The sequence below is a fragment of the Molossus molossus genome, unplaced genomic scaffold (assembly GCF_014108415.1).
Source record: "Molossus molossus isolate mMolMol1 unplaced genomic scaffold, mMolMol1.p scaffold_m16_p_6, whole genome shotgun sequence".
Lineage (NCBI taxonomy): Eukaryota > Metazoa > Chordata > Mammalia > Chiroptera > Molossidae > Molossus > Molossus molossus.
The window spans coordinates 44,172,531-44,191,979 of NW_023425399.1; the positions used below are offsets into that span (position 1 = coordinate 44,172,531).

The following is a 19,449-nucleotide window of genomic DNA, read 5'->3' on the forward strand; positions in this document are numbered from 1 at the left end:
ATCATTTATTTCTGCACTGATCTTTATTATTTCCTTCCTTCTACTTGCTCTGGGGTTTTCTTTTTGTTTGCTTTCTAGTTCTTTAAGTTGTGAGCTTAGATAGTCTATTAGAAATTTTTCTTGCTTCTTGAAGTAGGCCTGTAGTGCTCTGAACTTCCCTCTGAGAACTGCTTTTGCTGCATCTCATAGGTTTTAGGTTGTTGTGTGTTCATTTTGATTGGTTTCCAGGAAGTTTTTAATTTCTTCCTTGATCTCCATGGTAATCCATTCATTGTTCAATAACAAACTATTTAGCCTCCCAGTGTTCCAATGTCTTTGCGTGTTCTTATTGCAATTGATTTCTAGTTTCATGCCATTGTGATCTGAGAAGATGCTTGATATGATTTCAATCTTCTTGAACTTGTAGAGACTTAGTTTGTGCCCTAACACGTGGTCTATCTTTGAGAATGTCCCATGTGCACTTGAGAAGAATGTGAATTCTGCTGTTTTGGGGTATAATTCTCTGTAGATATCTATTAAATCCATTTGATCTAGTGCTTCATTTTGAGCCTGTGTTTCCTTGTTAATTTTTTCTCTAGAGGATCTATCCAGTGATGTGAGTGGGGTATTGAAATCCCCTGCTCTGATTGTATTGCTGTTGATTTCTCCTTTGAAGTCCTCCAGAAGATTTTTAATATATTTTGATGCTCCTATATTGTGTGCATATATGTTTATCAAGGTTATATCTTCCTGTTGGGTATATTCTTTCAATATTATGTAGTGGCCTTCTTTGTCTCTAGTTATGGTCTTAATTTTGAAATCTATTTTATCAGATATGAGTATTGCTACCCCAGCTTTTTTATTTTTTCTGTTTGCTTGAAGGATTTCATTCTATTCCGTTACTTTCAACCTATGTGAGTCTTTTGTTGTGAGATGTGTCTCTTGTAAACAACATATATGTGAGTCATGCTTTCTTATCCAGTCAGCTACTCTCTGTCTTTTTATCAGAGCATTCAAATCATTCACATTTAAGGTGATAATTGATATGTACTTATTAATTGCCACTTTTTTAGTGAAGTTCTATTTTTCTTCCTATTTCTTCTTCTAATTACAGCAGTCCTTTTAGCACATCTTGCAGTGCTGGTCTGGTGTTAATATATTTACTTAGCCTTTTTTTTTTTTTTAGTCTGGAAAGCTCTTTATTTGACCTTCTAGTTTGAATGATAGCCTTGCTGGATAGAGTGGTCTTGCATTCAATCCTTGTTTCTCATGACCTTGATTACTTCATGCCACTCCCTTCTGACCTGTAGTGTTTTTGTTGAGAAGTCAGCTGAGAGCCTTATTTGGGGTTTCCTTTGTAGGTAACCTGTTGCTTATCTCTTGCTGCCTTTAGGATTCTCTCTTTGTCTTTAACTTTTGGCATTTTATTTACTATGTGTCTAGGTGTGGGCTTGTTTGGTTTCTTCTTACTTGAGTCACTCTGTGCTTCTTCAACTCAAATGCCTTCTTTCTTCACCAAGTTAGGAAAGTTTTCTGTCACTATTTCTTCAACCCTTGCCCATTATTTTTCTCTTCGGGGACTCCTATGATGCGAATGTTATTACCTTTGCAGTTGTCCCACAGTTGTCTTAAGCTGTCTTCCTGTTTTTTAATTTTTTTTTTCCTTTTGGTTTTCTGATTGGTTGATTTTTTCTAACCTTTCTTCTAATTCACTGATCCGGATCCCAGCTTCCTCTACTCTGCTGTTTAGACCTTCCAATGTGTTCTTTATTTTTGTTATGTCATTCTTCATTTCCACTTGGTTGGTTTTCAGTGTTTCTATATCTTTACTCAGTAAGGTGCTGATGTCCTTACTCATGCTGTTGAGCTTCCTGAAGATCATGGCTCTGAACTCTTCCTCTGATAATTTGCTTAACTGCATTTCATTGATCTCATTTTTGATAGAGTTCTCTTGTTCTTTCATTTGGGATTTGTTTCTTTGTTTCACCATTTTGGCTATCTCAGTGGGTTTTGGATCCTGCCAAATTTTCCCTGTGGGTGTTGGTGTTCTGCTGTTTGTGGCTCCCTCTACTGGGTTTGGATGAGTCTGGGTGGGCCCACATCAAACACCTGTGTAGATTTGCAAGCCCTGGAAAGTTTCAGTTATCCTCTAGCTCTTTCCTGGAGGTAATAGCCTCAGTCACTCAGTGCCTTGGAATGTAGCCTTGGTGTTCTGCATAAGTGGATTTCAAGAGGGTGGGATAGATGCTGGTTGTTAATGAGCTTCAATTTGCATTTCTTTGCTTCACCTGGGAATGGCTGAATCTCCCAAGTGGGGGGGCTGTGTCTTTTCCCCACAGCTCTGGGAAGGAGCACACTGGCCTCCATCCTTTGTGGCCGCAACTCAGCAAAAACCCTGAGTGCCCTCCAAATCCCCCGTGTCCCCACAGAGTTCCAGCCCAGTCTGCCCTCCCTCTGCCGTAGCCCTCAGGTGAGTATCTGTGGCTCGTTTAGTGCTCTGTCCTGGCTCTCTGTGGTGTGGAGTGGACTTGGTCTTTATTCCCCAAGGGTGCTGTTCACAGCTAAGACTGCTACTGTCCATGTGCTCCCAACCGGCCACCCTCTCACGCCTCCGCAGATCCTACCAGCGTCCCTGGTTATATGGTCCTGTCCTGCTGCTTTTCTGTTGCTTTTTTTCCCTATGCTTTATTTTTATTTTAGTCGTAATTCCTGTTTGTTCCTGGGAAATCCTCTGTGTAGCTTCCATTCACTCGGCCTCCATTTTCACATCCTCTAGGCCTATCTTGTGGGCACCTGGGTCGCACAGGCCTCTCTGGTGCCCCCGAACCCTGCAGGTCCCATGGGTAACTGGATCGCACAGTCACTTTGAGGACCCGGCTCTATGCCTATCTTATGGACTGCAGGGTAGCACAGGCCTCTCTGGTGCTTCAGTACCCCACATGTCCCGGGGCCACTGGATAGCACTGTCACTGCTGAGTAGCACAGGCCTCTCTGGTGTCCCCGCACCCTGCAGGTCTTGTGGGCGGGCAGCTGGATGCTACCAGTCGCTCTAGTGCTCTGGCTTCCCACAGCTCTTGTGTGCTGCTGGTCCACATAGGCCTCTGTGGAGCCCCAGGTTCCGCCACTGGAGTGCTGCTGCCCTGTGGGGCTCAACTCCTGCTCAACGTTTGCTGTAGTTTTTGGGAATGGATCTCAGCTGCTGGTCTGTGCTCCTGTTGCCTGGGTATGGATGTCTGCTCCCCAGTCTCTGTTGCTGGGGGTATATCTGGACTCTGATTGGGCTGCTACTATGACGGATGGTGCTGGGCTCTCAGCTGTCTGCAGCTTCTGCGACCAGCACCTTGGGAACTCCACTACTGAGCACTGGTCTGTGTTGACATAGAGTGTCCACTGGTCCAATGGTGCCAGGTGCGGTGGTGGACTCGGGTTGCTGGGCCCTAGCTGCTTCCACTGCCTCCTTCCAGGGAAGACCCAGGATCTTCCAAAATGGTGGGACTTCCCTGTGGCACAGGGAGAAGCGCCCTGAAGAGCCGTTTACTGCAGTAGCTGGTTGCTTCTGTCCACAGCACAGGATCCTTCTGCTCTGTGTCTCTGCACTGCACGACTTTGGTCAGCCACCTTCATGTCTACTCACACTCTCTTACACACTAGCTCACTCTCTCACACACTCACCCTCCCTCAGGTCCTGCCTGGCTCCATCTTTTTTCGACCTGTCTTTGATTTTTGACAGTTTTATTAAATGTGCCTGTAGAGGATCTTTTTAAGTTGACTTTGGTAACTTATGAGTTTTATGAATTAGATATACAAATCTCTCCCCAGATTTGGGGTGTTCTCAGCTATTATTTCTTAAATAAACTTTCTGTTCCCTTCTCCCTTTTAATCCTTCTGGAAATCCAATGATTGTTAAATTGATCCTTTTGATGATATTCCATAGATCATGTAGACTTTCCCCTCTCTTTTTCATTGTTCTTTGTTTTCCTTTGACTGAATAATTTCAAAGATATTATCTTTGATCCAACTGATTCTTTCTTATGCTTGATCAAGTATTGTGTTCATGCTGTCTATTGCATTTTGTTTGGTTTCATTCATTGTATTGTTCAGCTCCAGAATTTCTGTTCAGTTTTTTATTATTTCTGTCTCTTTATTAAACTTTTCAATTAGTTTGCATATTTTTTTCTGATTTTCTTGTATTGTCTTTCTGTGTTTTCATGTAGCTCATTGAGTTTCTTTAAAACAACTATTTTGAATCCTTTATCTCATAAATCAGAGATCTCCATGTCTTTGAGTTTGGCTACTGTAAAATAATTGTGATTCTTTGGTGATATTATATTTTCTTGATTTTTTAAACATTCCTTGGAATTTTTTGTTACTGGCTTCACTTTTGAAGTATTAGTCACCTCCTTCAGTATTTACTGTCTTCGTAGGTGAAATATCTCCCTTAACCCTGCTAGGAATTGGGAGGCTTTCTTGGATATCCTGGAAATATATCTGCTCCATGCTTCTTGCTTTCTCTTGTGGCAGTATTCTTAAGCTTGTATGCATTCTCTGAATCTTGCAAAGCAGCATGCTGAGTGCTGACAGCTTCTCTTTCCCCAAAGGTGACACAACAGCTCAAGTTTGTGATCTCTCTCTGGCCCACAGATGCAACTGATTTTCTGTATGTGCTCACTAGCCATTTGCCAAAGCCTGCTCATGCTGCTGTTGGGAACATTCAAGGGAGCTAGCCATGGGGGTAGGGTGGTATATGGGTGAGGCAAACAGAGAGCTGTGAATGCTCATGGGCCAGTGTGGGGGGATTCATGGATGAAACATTTCCAGCAGGTTGTGGGTGGACTTCTTGATGGAATTTGCAACACATTTATGATCCGTGTTTCTTTAATATTCAAGAGTTATATCTGCTGCTTTTCCAGGCTCTTTTCACCCCCTCCCCAGTTTTGGAGTCACTGATTTAGTACTCTGAATGGAGTGAAAGAAATGAGTCTCTTTGGAGTTATTGCACACCACTGGGGAGGCTGGTACTCACTCATATGCTATCCCTTTCCCCACTCCAGGATGAATCATGGTCCAAGGAATATCTGTCTTGGCACTAATCTGTGCTTCCTTGGGGGATGGGTGACATGAGTAAAGTCAAACTGCTCCTTTTATCTACTCCAATGTGTCCAAATTCATACTTTTTTTGCTTCAACAATGCCCTGGAACTTCTCTGGAAACATGTGCTTTCACAAAGGATCTCTCCTCTATGAGTGATTATTTAAGTCAGTATTCTCTACTAGTTCCTAGACCACACCAAGAGGTGCTAGAGCCAGTTCATAGGCTTTGCAGGGTCCAAGCCAGGACCGATGTCTGTCTGCCTATTTCCTGATGCAGAGGTAGGCAAGACTCCTCCCAGATCCCATGGTGTATGATATTTGATTTCATAGTTTCCTCAAAAGCACTTTTTTTTTTTTTTCATGAATAGATGCCAAATATTTGCTCTTGAGACAAAAATGATGGATAACATTATGCTGCCATGATGCTAACATCACTCTGGAGAAGGCTTTTAATTTTTTGTTTCCAAGGTGCTAGTTTCAACCCAAATCACTTGAGTTAGTGCTTGTGAAGAGCAGCTGTGATGGGAAGACCATTACATTCTTTCTTTCTGTAGTCATACATTATACATTTTTATTGTGAACACATCAGAGGAAAGTTTCAACCCTGCAGGGATCCTTTGATGTCTCTAGAGAGCCAACTTCCAAGAGCTTATGCTACCTCAGACATCAGAAGCTTTGTGTTCTATGGAGATCAGACCTCAGACACAGTCTCAAATGGAAAGGCAGAAGCAGGACCCCTCAATAGGGAGGAAACCAGTTTAGAGTATAGGAGCATATCTTCAGTCTGTGCCAAGCTGTATCTAGTGAGTTAAGCCTTTTAGGGTTCAAGATCAGTTTGGTCAACACCCTCCCACCTGTATCCCTGTGCCATGTTTCCAACCACCTGGACTTCCTCAAGTTGGCTTTTTAGGCAGTGTGCTGGAATTAGCTCTCTCTGCTTAACAACAAGAGACTATTGTTAAGTCTTCAGTAATTTTGCAAACTGGTTGTTAAACACAGCCATTATTAAAAATTAAATTATAGCCCTGGCCGGTTTTGTGTTGTTAGAGCGTTGGCTTGTGGTCCAGAGAGACCCCAGTTTGGTTCCCGCTAAGGGCATGTACCTTGGTTGCAGTTTGTCCCCAGCCCTGGTTGGGTCATGCAGTGGCAGCCACTCGATGTGTCCTTTTGACATCAATGTTTCTCTCTCTCTCTTTCTTCCTCTCCTCGCTCCCACTGTATCTGAACAAAAAATGGAAAAATGTCTTCAGGTGAGGATAAAAAAAAATTAAATTATATAAACCTAAGGTATAATAAGTTATATTAAAAACAAAGCTAATAAATGCTCAACACCCATCACTTCCTAATTATTGTACTATTGTCTATGCTCTTCAGGTTATTTATGTCCGTAGTCTCTGTATAATGGTGGCTACTGGGCATCCCTTTTCAGCTCCCTGTTCAGTGACATCACATTAGTAGCTTTCAATTGGCCACAATGGGAGCATTTACATCACAGAAATTGGCAATTGCTGCAAGGCAGGGCTTTTCACCCAAAGAGCCATTTAGACATTTACTTGCTTACCACGCTTATTATGTGACTCCAGTTGACCAGAGATAGTGGAACAAAGTGCATCAAGTCTGTCTCTTACCAGAACAGCCCACAGTAGTTACAGGCCATGCATGTAGAATGTCTGTGAGAGTTATGCCTATACTGTGTGGGAAGCCCTTAATTAAAGGTGTTTTTGCTTCAAGTTGCTTTTCCTAACTTTATCCTGGTTTACCTTGATATCTGGTGTTTACTCCAAACTGAGATTTCAGGGAAGGAAATTTGGAGGCCAAGGGTGGCTCCTAGAGACAGATGGAAGAGTGTCTACCTTGGCATCATCCACAGCATGGGCAGCAGTGATGAGTAGACACCACTGACCTGTGTGTAGGCAGAGCCTGCCAACTCAGCCATGCCCTTAGCATTAGGAAGAGGGGATCAAAGCTGGCAATGGACACAATAAGGGCAACCTAGTGGTATAGTATTGCTACCTAAAAGGAATGGGTGACCATGGGGCCTTTTAGATAGAGGCATGCACGATAGATACAGTGCACATATCTATAAATGGACATGCTTGTGAAGACAAGGCCACTGCACATATGATTTTCTAGTAATCTGAGCCTTATGTACCATCATGTAGATCATCACACAACAAAACTTATAATTTTATTCTTCAGTATAAGATAATTGAAGACACCTTTGTAGTAGAAAGTAACTCTGTAACCTGGAGGATAGATGGCAGCCAGCAATCAATGCCTTTTTATTGTACAAGTTAAAAAAAAAGTCCATTAAATCAATTTACTTTTTCAGAAAAAAAACACACAAAAAGATGTATTTGAACACTTGCACAAATCTATAATTCAGAACAGTGTTTCTCAGATCAGAGTAGTTATTTAAAAGAAACTCAAAGGAAAAAGCAGACACTTCCACAATATGTCCTTGCTCTGTAGCAGTCCATAATTGTGAACTTTTGTGAATTGTCACAACCTGGGATGAATGATGGGAATGTAAAAGATTGTAGAATTGGAGAATGTTAAGTCTTTGTTCCTAATGGCAAAACGTTTTTCTCATTTTCATCAGAATGCGTGATCCATGCAATTTGAAATCAAATTTCAAACACAATGAGCCATTAGTATAATAGCTCATTACTAACAACAGTCTTATAAATAATATATTCTTATCATGCACATGCAGCTCACCATGAAGTCAGCAAAAGATATTTCAGGCCACTGAAGTTTCTTTTTGCCAGTGTGGCTGTAGATTAGAAGGATATCTCCATGTGAACCAAGATGGATGCTAATTTTCCCTGCTGAGAGTGAGGCTGGCCATCTCTTTCTGCACATATGGTAGATGGATTGGTTAATCAGTGTGTGTTGAGTCTTGGGCCTAAAATTATAGACAACATAGACTACTGCAGTTATGCAGCCTTTGTTTACGAGTGCAAACAAGACAAACAATCACTTGTTATTTGGGAAAAAAATTAAAATACTTATTTTGAACTTTTATTAAAGTATCAATGGCTTTATAAAACAGCTGTGTAAATTCAGCCTTTTATAGCTAGCTAGTATTATTTGAGGGGGCCTGTAAAGAAAAGAATGTGCATGGAAAAATTAATTTTTAAATAATTTTCTTATATTTTAGCATTGAGGAGAAAATAATGGGAATATCATATGAATTTTTTGAACATATATTTGAAAACAAATAATTTTAAACTAGAAGGCACATTTTAAAACAAATAGTTTGATACATAATTTTTCTGTCATTTAAAAGACTGAGCATTATCATAGCTTAATTTCCTGCTTTAGTAGGTTAAAGTAACAGTTTTCATCCTTTTACATCTAATGGCACACACAAACTACTGAAATTCTGTAGTACATCAAAAACTATTTTTTGCCAATCTGACAAAAAAATAGATATAACTTTGATTGGTTTACAAAAAAATAATAATAGTACCTGCCCTTTTTGCTCCAAAGTGACTTAAAAAAATCAGGTGCCTGTATTTGTATATAAGGATTTCTGGTACCAAGAATTAACCAATCAGACACAACCTTATTATGTGACATGACCAATAAGATGCAATTCTATTACATGTCCTATATATTTATGGTTCAAGACAAGGCATTCACACCACTGGATGGCTATTACTGTGTTGGTTGTTGTCACTTAAAAAAAAAATATGTTTCTATTGATTTTAGAGAGAGAGGAAAGGAGAAGGGGGAGAAACAAATATCTATCAGCTGCCTCCTGCATACTCCCTACTGGGGATTGAGCCCTGACCTGGAATTGAACTGGCGATCTTTTGGTGCACTGGACGACACCCAACCAACTGAGCCACACTGACCAGGGCTGTTGTCATTTTTTATTTGACAATTTAAGGTCAGTGACACTGACTAAATAGTCAGGTATTGCACATTTTAAAAATTCTTGCAGCACACTGGTTGAAAATCATCGAGTTAAAGTATTAACTATTTTCTCCAAATGGACATTTATGGGATGATACTATATACTTGGGACTAAGGAATGCCTATGATTATTGAATTCTACTTTTTAACTAGAATGGTTGTCTCAAAAAATAGTCTAAACACTTGAGGAAAAAATGCTGGTTTTTAATAAGAGCTGGCAGAGTCAAATCAGCCAACCAGAATTTGCTTAAAACCCATGTAATAATCAACAAGAATTATTTATGTGAACTTTTTTTTCAGTTTTACTGATATAATTGACATATAACATTGTATAAGTTTAAGTTGTACAGCATAATGATTTGATATATATATATATATAGCAAAATAATTACCATAATAAATTAGTTAACTAAAGAACTATACATTTTCTCTCACTCTCTTAAAATTTTTAATTTAATTCTCTGCTTACCTTGAAGAGAAGAATGAAATATAGAATTATTGAAGGGACATAATAAGGAATTTCCATCACAGTCATTTCTTAATGTGAAATATGATGGAAATAAAATTTGTTATAATCTAGTACCAATAATAAGGGCAGATTAGCTAGTTACTCATTAAAAGATATCTTGTTTCCTCTAATCACAGAACTTCTGACACCAAATATGTAGGGTTTTATTTCCACACCAGCTAGTTTTTCAGCTCTCTAAATACCACTGGGTGTCCTGCAATCCTATTCTGACACTACCTGGAGTTAGCACAGACCCCATACATGTAGAGCTCATACCCACAAGACTACTCCCGCTTCAGACACCAGTTGCAAGTCCCAGATTGTCACCTGTACTTCTGACTGACTGGTTGTAAATCAGGGGTTCCCACAACTTTCTACTCAGGTTCACTAATTTACTGGAACAGCTCATAGAACTCAGAGATATGCTTTAGTTACTATTACCAGTTATTAAACATACAACTCAGGAACAGTCAAATGGAAAATATACATAGAGCAAGGTGTGGGGAAGGGGTGTGGAGCTTTCATGTCTTCTTTGGGCACATCACCTCTTGGCACCTCAGTGTGTTCATGAAACCAAACACTCCTTAATCCAGTTGCTTAGAGGTTTTTAAGATCGTTTTATAAATGATTGATTATATTTTGGTCACTGATGATTGAACTTAACATCTGGCCCTTCTCCCCTCCCTTGAGGTCAGGGGTAGGACTGAGTTTCAGAAGTCAAATCACAGGTTTGTTTCCTTTGACAACTAGCCTCCATTTTCAGAGTCACCTTATTAGCATAAACTCAGGTATCCTTGAAAAGGGCTATTATGAAAAACAAAAGACACTGCTTTCAGGAAATTGCAAGTGTTTTATGGGCTTGTGCTTGGACCAGGGATGAAGACCAGATATAAATTTCTTACCATATCACACTATCACATTCTTATTCCTACCTGTGTATCCCTCATCAAAGGCCAGAATCATGGGGACCATTGTAAGAGGTTCAAACCAGGTATCTATTATAATGCTGGAAAATATAGGTGCATTTCCACCAAACCTTTCCTCACATCTCCTCCTCATGAGACCATCTAGTCAAATAAATGAATTCAAGAAAATTAAAGAGTTCCTGCCTGGTAAGGAATGAGTGACCATGAACTTTCTCTGAATTGGGGGTCAATCAGATGGACATTGGAACAGTGGCTGGTCTTACTGAGAACTGTGCATGGTAGAGGGGAGGAGAGTTGACAGAAGCTGTACTTGCAGTGGGATTACACAAAGGATGTGGGCAGGTAGGGTCATTTCCTCGGCAAAGGGGGCACATGTTAAGTTCCAAATAGTTTTCCCTCAGGAGCTTTCTGGCAGCTTACCTATGTTACATATCCATTTCTAGGCTTGTCCACAATGGTCACTTATTGAACATTGTTTTGTGTGTGTTGTGCATGCCATGCATTGTGCTGGACACTAGAGCTACTAAAGGAAAACACTGCTCCCTCCATTAAACATCTCAAAGTGCCTGTCAAATCACCAACCACTCACATGCTATGGGCTCATGAAAATTTTATGCTGAGAATTCACTTGAGGTCTGATAGAGTAACAGGTATTTTGTATGTTTCAGGTGGAAGGTGTAGCTGTTGGGTTTATGAGTGTGTGCTCGAGAGTGAACATGCAGCTCCTGCATGAGTGCTTTGACTTGGGGCCCTTCCATGGACTCTGCATCCCACATCCTGATGATGTTCTGGGACGACCACAAGAGCTAAGCATTCAAAGAAGTCAAGGTACAGGGGCTATCCCGGGTACATGTCAGGAATTAAATCCATGCCTTATACACAACTGTGTTTTTACTAAGTGATGGGACTAATTTTATATCTCCTTTTGAGATTCTCTTTCAGGTATAATTTTTTCATGGTTAATCAAATCTTTATCCATGTATCTATGAGCTCAGATAGTCTATATTTTAAATTTTAGTTTAGTTAGACATAGTGGCCTTGCAGTTTAAGGTTTTCTAAATTCAGAATGTCTGCCTTCAGAACGCTCATGGTGAAATGATTGGTAGTATTACAGGATTTTATACACATGCAAACATAATTATAAGGAGTGAATTTTTCAGATCAATAACTAAAGAAGTTCTATATGCCTTTAAGTTTTAATTCCACCAGTTAGTGCTTCTATGTTTATGTGTTTAACAAATTGTTATGTAGTGCAAGCCTATTGCAAGTAACCATTTTTAACTTGTTTAACGTATTTATAGCCATATGAAATAACAAAATTGATTTTAAAACATCATCTGTATCAAGATTTTCACCAAGTAAAATTAGGTAATCTCAAACTTTGCTATTTTAACTTAATGAGATCTTACTACATTCCTGGTTATCTTTGCAGTTAAATGTTTTGGTTCCTAAATAAGACAGATGCAGGCAAGGTATGTTAATTCACTTCTCTAAACCTGGGTTTCTTCCTTTGTAAAATATAAATAATAGTAATATTTTCCACATAGAGGAGTGGTGAAGTTTCACTGAGATTACCCATGTCAAGGGCTTTCCTCTTGTGCTCAATACATGTTGGTCATCGTTGTAGCAATTGTTATTTCTTTGTGATTGGCCTTTCACCTATTTGAGTCTTCCCAGATTAAAATCAGGGCATTTGAATTGTTCTTCTTTCTTGTGTCTATAAGATTATATATCAAGATTGTTTAAAAATGTAAAGAGGAATGCATCGGGTGGTGGAAAAGTTCTTGTTAATCTAAACGATGACAAGTTTCATTATCCCCTGGATGGAAAAGCAAGTGCATGGATGTACAGAGCTCATCTGAATGTTCACTTGTTACAGAGAACTAGCACAGCCATGGATGGAGAGGTTGTTTCCTTTTTGTACTGATGACTGTACTCTTCCCAAAAGAGAGATTTGAGGTCATTATTTTTAAATAGTGAAGGATGACTCACCCATGCTTCTTAGCAAAGAGATGTTGGAGTATATTGAAGGAACTTCTCAGCATGAGACAATCTTCAGTCATAATTTATCACTGTCATTTTCAAATGTATAAATTCTTATTGAAGATGGCATTAAATAAGTTTTATGGCTCAATTTTCTTGTGTGTAAATGGAGATTTCAAAAATAGTATCTAACCCAAAGAGTTGTTGGGAAGATTAAATGTTAGAATCTACATGATGTAAGATCTACACAGAGTAAGTTCTGAAAAAAATTTAAGTTGTCCCCCACTACTCTCCTAGTGACTTTTGTTTTCAAAAACAAGTTGAAAAGATGTAGTGTTTTCCAGTGTGTTCCTGAGTAACTTTGAGGCTACTGATGTTCCACATGTGACATAAATGGAAAATTCCTATTTTAGAAACTTTATGGGGAGAACAAAAATTTAAATTTAGACATAAAGACAAATATAATCTAGTATATATCTGTTTGTCAAAAGCCATACAGACATGGAAGCTGAAAGAAGTCCTATTTCTCTCTACAGCCTTTAATATTTTTACTTAAAATTAGTTGATCTCAGGATGGTAAGTAAAGGAAATAGGAAAACTTGTGTTATCTTCTGTGCCTTGTTTATTTTTTGAAAATCCAGCTTTATGTTCAATGATACAAAGATGATTATGAAATTTTCACCAGGAAGCACTATTGTAGACTTCCAAATAACTCATGGATGGATTCACAAATAATCAACAGCTCATTATATCTAAGAAAAAGAGTCATCAACACATTTTGGTGCCATCTTCCTATCAACAACAAAGAATAAGGCTCCAGAGAACATTCTAAATGTGCTATGATCTAATGTTCATTTTTTTTTCTGATGAAAGTCTCAAGTTAAAAGGAAATATAATTTATCTAAAATATGAACTAAAATTTTTGTTTCAGATGGGCACACATCATTGTGCCTTATACCTTGTATTTTGTTTAGTGCTTTTTACTTTTCAAAAGATTTTCATATATATAATATTTTATTCCCATAACTTGATGTAGGAGAACTAGGGTAGGTAACACTGTCTCTTTTTTTTTTACATCTGCCCAAGCTCATGCAAGGTTTTAAAGCTTATCACAGGTTGACCCAGCACCCAGACCCAGTCCTCTCTGCTTGGCAATGTGACTTTATCTAGGATGGCTTTGACTGAAAACCCCAGTGGGGGTTTTACTACACTAGACACATGATCAGTTTTTTCACTTTAACAAGGTTATTTGGGTTATCACTTTAATGAGTTCTCAGTGAAATGTCCCTAAGACTATCACCAGACTGGTCCATGCTGGGGGCTGGCCCTGCCTGGCATAGTCTGGGACCTTTCACATGTCAGGCAACCTTCAGGCTCTTGACTCATGCAGGAAAGGTTTCAAGAATGAATTGAAGAACAAAAGCAAGTTTCATTCATGTAGAGAAATAGAGATTCCAGGGCACTGGTGCCACTGTAAAAGAAGCAAGAGTAGCTCTGACTGGTTTGGCTCAGCTGGAGCGTCGGCTTGAGGACCAAAGAGTCTCAGGTTTGATTCTGGTCAAGGGCACATACCTTGGTTGCAGTTTAGTCCCCAGCCCTGGTCGGGGTGGTATAGGAGGCAACCAATCAATGTGTTTCTTTCACATGGATGTTTCTCTCTCTCTCCCTCCCTCCCTCCCTCCCTCCCTCCCACTCTATCTTTAGATAAATGGAAAAAATATCCTTGGGTGAGGATTAAAAAAAAAAAAAAAGGAAGCAAGAGTATGCATCCAAGTGGATAAAGGCCAACTCAAGAATAAGTTGTACATGCGGTCAGTTAGTTCCTGGGATTTTACATGATTCCTGTTTTTGAACTTTGTAGCACTATACTGTCTCTGCCTTAGGGTTGGATGGAGGTCTTATTCCTAATATGGTTTGTTTTTGAGTTTGCCCCCATTGACCATTCCCTTCTACTTATGGTGTCAGTTTTCATCATAATGATGGTATAATGAGCTTTGGGGCCAGCCTCTGGTCAATATTTTATCTCCACCTCAGAATGATCTGGCTTTAGCTAGTTTCTGTTATTGTTGACTTCTTTGACCATCACATGGTTTTCCTACCATAAACTGTTTCTGTTTGATCAAGTTTGGAGGTGGGGGCTCTGATGAGGCAGTTCATTGGCCTGTGAAATCCGTTCCTACTTCCTTATTCCACTTGTTGGGAGTTTTCCCTAGGTTCTTGCTATCCTACCTCAAGACTATTTTGTGTGTGTGTGCTCTTAACACATTCTGTCTGCTGGAATCTTCACTTCTGTGTCTGCGGGATTTGCCAGAACTGTGGACAGCCACTCTCCCCTGTGCCAGAGGCAGGCCAGGAGTGCCAGGAAGTTAGCACTCCAGGAGCAATCTCTGTCTCACATCACTGCCCCCTTGTTGCTATTTTCCCTATCAGCTCCCAAATAAATGGTTGAACTTGAATCCTTGACTCCACATCTGCTCCTCAGGGAACCCACACCAAGACACTGCTGTTGTAGTTTTTTCCCACCAGCTGTGAAAACATTTATGCACAACTGGTAGGAGTCAGGGTATAGATACCCAGCTCCCTCACCCTTCAGATGGGATAACTGGGAGACATGAGTTTTATAATGTTTCCCAGAGTTCCTCCATCTAATTAAATTCCAGAGTGATAATCTGTGTAATTACCCATACTTTATTAGCTGCTCCCTTCCCTTCCTCTCTTCCTTGCCACCCTCCTGGTGCTTCCTGGAATCACCTGTCAAATAAACTGCTTCTTCTCAAATCTTTGATTCAGGGTCTGGTCTTTTCCCACCAGCTGTGAAACTTGCAATTTCACACCAGCCTCAACCCTTCCAAGCAGAATAATGTCCCAGCTCAACATTCTTAAGCTAATACAGTGGGTCTTCTTCTTTAGTTATTTACACACATTCTGATCAGCCTGCTGTCCATCATATCAGTGATATCAGAAGTTAACATTGAAATTAGAACATTTAGCCCTGGCCGGTTTGGCTCAGCGGTTGGAGCGTCAGCCTGCGGTCCGGAGAGACCCGGGTTTGGTTCCCGTTAAGGGCATGTACTTCGGTTGCAGTTTGTCCCCGGCCCTGGTTGGTCGTGCGGGTGGCAGCCACTCGATGTGTCCCTTCACGTCGATGTTTCTGTTTCTCTCTCCCTTCCTCTCTCTCCCTCCCACTCTATCTGTACAAAAAATGGAAAAATATCCTCGGGTGAGGATAAATAAAAAAAGAAAAGAAAAGAAATTAGAACATTTAACTGTATACGTTCAATTTGCATTTTACTTGACTAATTTGTACATGTTTTTATTTTTTAGCTATCCATTTTATATATATATAACCTATCATACACACTTGAAAATTTTGGCTTACAATTACTAAATCTTGGGACTAAACTGGGACCAATGGGAACAATGTCTAAGGATGCAGATTTTGTCTCAGTGTAAGGAAAGTCTAATAAAACTTTATCTTTTTATTTAGTGGAGTACCTAGTTTAGAAGTAGCTAGTTCTCAGAATATTAGAAGAATTCAGAAAGAAACATAGATGCTAAGAGTCTCTGAATAGTTAGTGAACACATATTGGGATATTCCATGTGCCTGGCAGTTTATGAATATATTCCTTCATTGACAATACAGTGGCTCAAAACAACATATTTTTTTTTCCAGTTGGCCCCACCACTCGCCCTGCCCAGCCTTTGCAAATCAAGCTGTGTCTTGTTCACTGCATTGCACAATAAAAACTTTGGAATCAGAATTGAGCTAGCAATTTTCTTGATGATGCATAAGGCAAAATAGGGCACAGCCTGTGTTTCCACAGCTGTATTGGCATTGCCACATTTTCTAGTTAAAAAAAAGAAACAAGCAAAAAAAAAAAAACTTATTTGTCATGTAGGTTGATATGACCTGGGGGGCAGGAATCTGTTTTAAATGAGGCCTGCAAGGTTCAGGTCTGTGAATCTCATTATACCTGGGGTCTGCCATACAGAATCTCTGTGAAACTTAATGTGCCATCGACAGGGAGAAATATAATTTTATATAACAGAATTGTGGGCTTTCAAAAGAAGAACCAATAAAGCCCCTTTTAACTAACTCACCCAGGAAAAGTGCTACTTACTATATATTTAAAAGGCCCTTCAAAATATAATTTTTAAAACATCTCCACATAAAACATAGAAATGTCACCTTTTAAATTTTAAAAATTACCCATTGTCAGAAAATGTTTCTTTACATCTTAAATTTATTTTCACTGAATTTACATTTGCTTCTGACCTCAGATACTCTCCTCTGTAGGGGGAAGAAACATCTAGAACCACTCTCCATGTGCCAGATCTAAGAAAAAATGGCTAAATCAAGTCATTTATTGTGTATCAATAAAATAAAAAACAAATCTTTTCTTTATAAATTTATTTTATTAATTTTATTAATTAATTTTTGTTACAGGTGTTTCTCCTTTTCCCCCCACTGATTCCCCCCTTCCCCTCCCTTCCTGCCCTTTCCCCAGATTGTTGTCCATGTCCACTGTTCATGAATACATGCATATAAGTTCTGTGGTTTATCTCTCCCCCACCACCCCCTTTTTAGGGGATTGTCAGTCTGTACCACACTTCTGCGTCTCTGGGACTCCACCATTCCTCAGACTGTTATGTTCATTATATTCCACAAATAAGTGAGATCATATGAAACTTGTCTTTCTCTGTTTGGCTTGTTTCACTTAGGATGATACTTTCCAGGTCCCTCCATGTGGTCTCAAAGGATAAGAGATCTTTCTTTCTTACAGTTGCGTAGTACTCCATTGTGTATATATACCACAGCTTTTTTATCCATTCGTCTACTGATGGACACTTGGGCTGTTTCCAGATCGTAGCGATTGTAAATAGTACTGCTACAAACATGGGGGTACATATATTCTTTCTGATTGGTGTTTTAGGCTTCTTAGGGTACATTCCTAGAAGTGGGATCACTGGGTCAAGTGGAAGAACAATTTTTAATTTTTTGAGGTAACACCATATTGTTTTCCATAGTGGCTGCACCAGTCTGCATTCCCACCAGCACTGCACTAGAGTCCTCTTTTCTCCACACCCTCGCCAACACTTGTTGTTTGATGATTTGTTGATGGTGGCCATTCTGACAGGTGTGAGTTGATACCTCATTGTTGTTTTAATTTGCCTCTCTCTGATGATTAGTGATGATGAGCATTTCTTCATATGTGTCTTAGCCATTTGTATGTTCTGTTTGGAGAGGTGTCTATTTAGTTCCTCTGCCCATTTTCAATTGGATTCTTTGCCTTCCTTTTATGGAGTTGTATGAGCACTCTATATGTATTGGAAATTAACCCCTTATCTGATATATCATTGGCAATTATGCTCTCCCATACAGTGGGTAGCCTTTCCATTTTGATGATTGTATCTTTCGCTGTGCAGAAAAGCTTTTGTGTTTGATGTAGTCCCATGTGTTCATTTTCTCCTTTGTTTCTATTGCCTTAGATGATGTGTCAGTAAAAATTCTGCTGCGTATGATGTCTGCAATTTTGTTGCCCACAGTCTCTTCTAGGATTTTTAGGGATTCATGAGTTACATTTAAGTCTTTTATTCATTTTGAGTTTATTCTCGTGTAGGGTGTGTAAGTTGATGGTCTAGTTTCATTTTTCTGCAAGTAGCTGTTCAATTTTCCCAGCACCATTTATTAAAGAGGCTGTTCTTACTCCACTGTATGCTTTTGCCACCTTTGTCAAATATTAATTGAGCATATTGCCTTGGGTTCATTTCTGGGTTCTCTGTTCTGTTCCACTGGTCTATATACCTGTTCTTGTGCCAGTACCATGCTGTTTTGATTATAGTGGCTTTGTAGTTTAACCTGAAATCTGGTATTGTAATCCCTCCAACTTTGTTCTTCCTTTTCTAGATTTCTGTGGCTATTCGAAGCCTTTTTTGGTTCCATATGAACTTTTGAAGTAATTGTTCTAATTCTGTGAAGTATGCCGTTGGCATTTTGATGGGGATTGCCTTGAATCTATATATTGCTTTGGGTAATATGGACATTTTAATGATGTTAATTCTCCCAATCCATGAACAGGGTATGTGCTTCCACTTTTTTATATCTTCCTCTATTTCTTTTTTCAATGACCTGTAGTGTTCTGCGAATAGGTCTTTTATTTCTTTGGTTAAGTTTATTCCTAGATATCTTAATTTTTTGGCCACAGTGGTAAATGGGATTGTTTTCTTAGTTTCTCTTTCTGTGAGTTCATCATTGGTGTATAAGAATGCCATTGATTTCTTGACGTTAATTTTGTATCCTGCTACTTTGCCAAATTCATTTATTAAGTCTAGTAAAATTTTGATGGAGTCTTTGGGGTTTTCTATGTACAGTATCATGTCATCTGCAAATAATGACAATTTCTCTTCCTCCTTTCCAATTTGGATCCCTTTTATTTTTTCTTCCTGTCTGATTGCTGTGGCTAAGACTTCCAGTACTATGTTAAATAGGAGTGGCGAAAGTGGGCATCCTTGCCTTGTTCCTGTTCTTAAGGGAAATGCTTTTAGTTTTTGCCCATTGAGTATGATGTTGGCTGTAGGTCTTTCATATGTGGCCTTTATTATGTCTAGATATGATCCCTCTATTCCCACACTGCTGAGTGTTTTTATCAGAAATGGATGCTGGATTTTGTTGAAGGCTTTTTCAGCATCTATTGATATTATCATGTGGTTTTTATTCTTCATTTTATTTATGTGGTGTATCACATTTATGGATTTGCGAATATTGTACCAGCCTTGCATCCCTGGATGAATCCCACTTGGTCATGGTGGATAATTTTTTTGCTGTATTGCTGGATCCGATTTGCTAGTATTTTGTTCAGGATTTTGGCATCTATGTTCATCAGGGATATTGGCCTGTAGTTTTCTTTCATTGTTGAGTATTTTTCTGGTTTTGGAATTAAAATTATGCTGGCTTCATAAAACGAATTTGGAAGTCTTCCTTCTTCTTGAATTTTTTGAAATAGTTTGAGGAGAATGGGTATTAGTTCTTCTTTGAATG

The 19,449-nt window shown here is 39.2% G+C and overlaps 1 protein-coding gene across 1 annotated transcript in view; it reads left to right on the forward strand.

Moving 5' to 3' along the window:
* The window catches only part of CFAP61 (cilia and flagella associated protein 61), a 551,989-nt gene that overhangs the window by 66,858 nt on the left and 465,682 nt on the right, over positions 1–19,449 (forward strand). Inside the window, exon 7 of the mRNA XM_036245530.1 lies at positions 11,096–11,255. Coding sequence (XP_036101423.1) covers positions 11,096–11,255 — 160 coding nt within the window. The remainder of the gene's footprint in view (positions 1–11,095; positions 11,256–19,449) is intronic.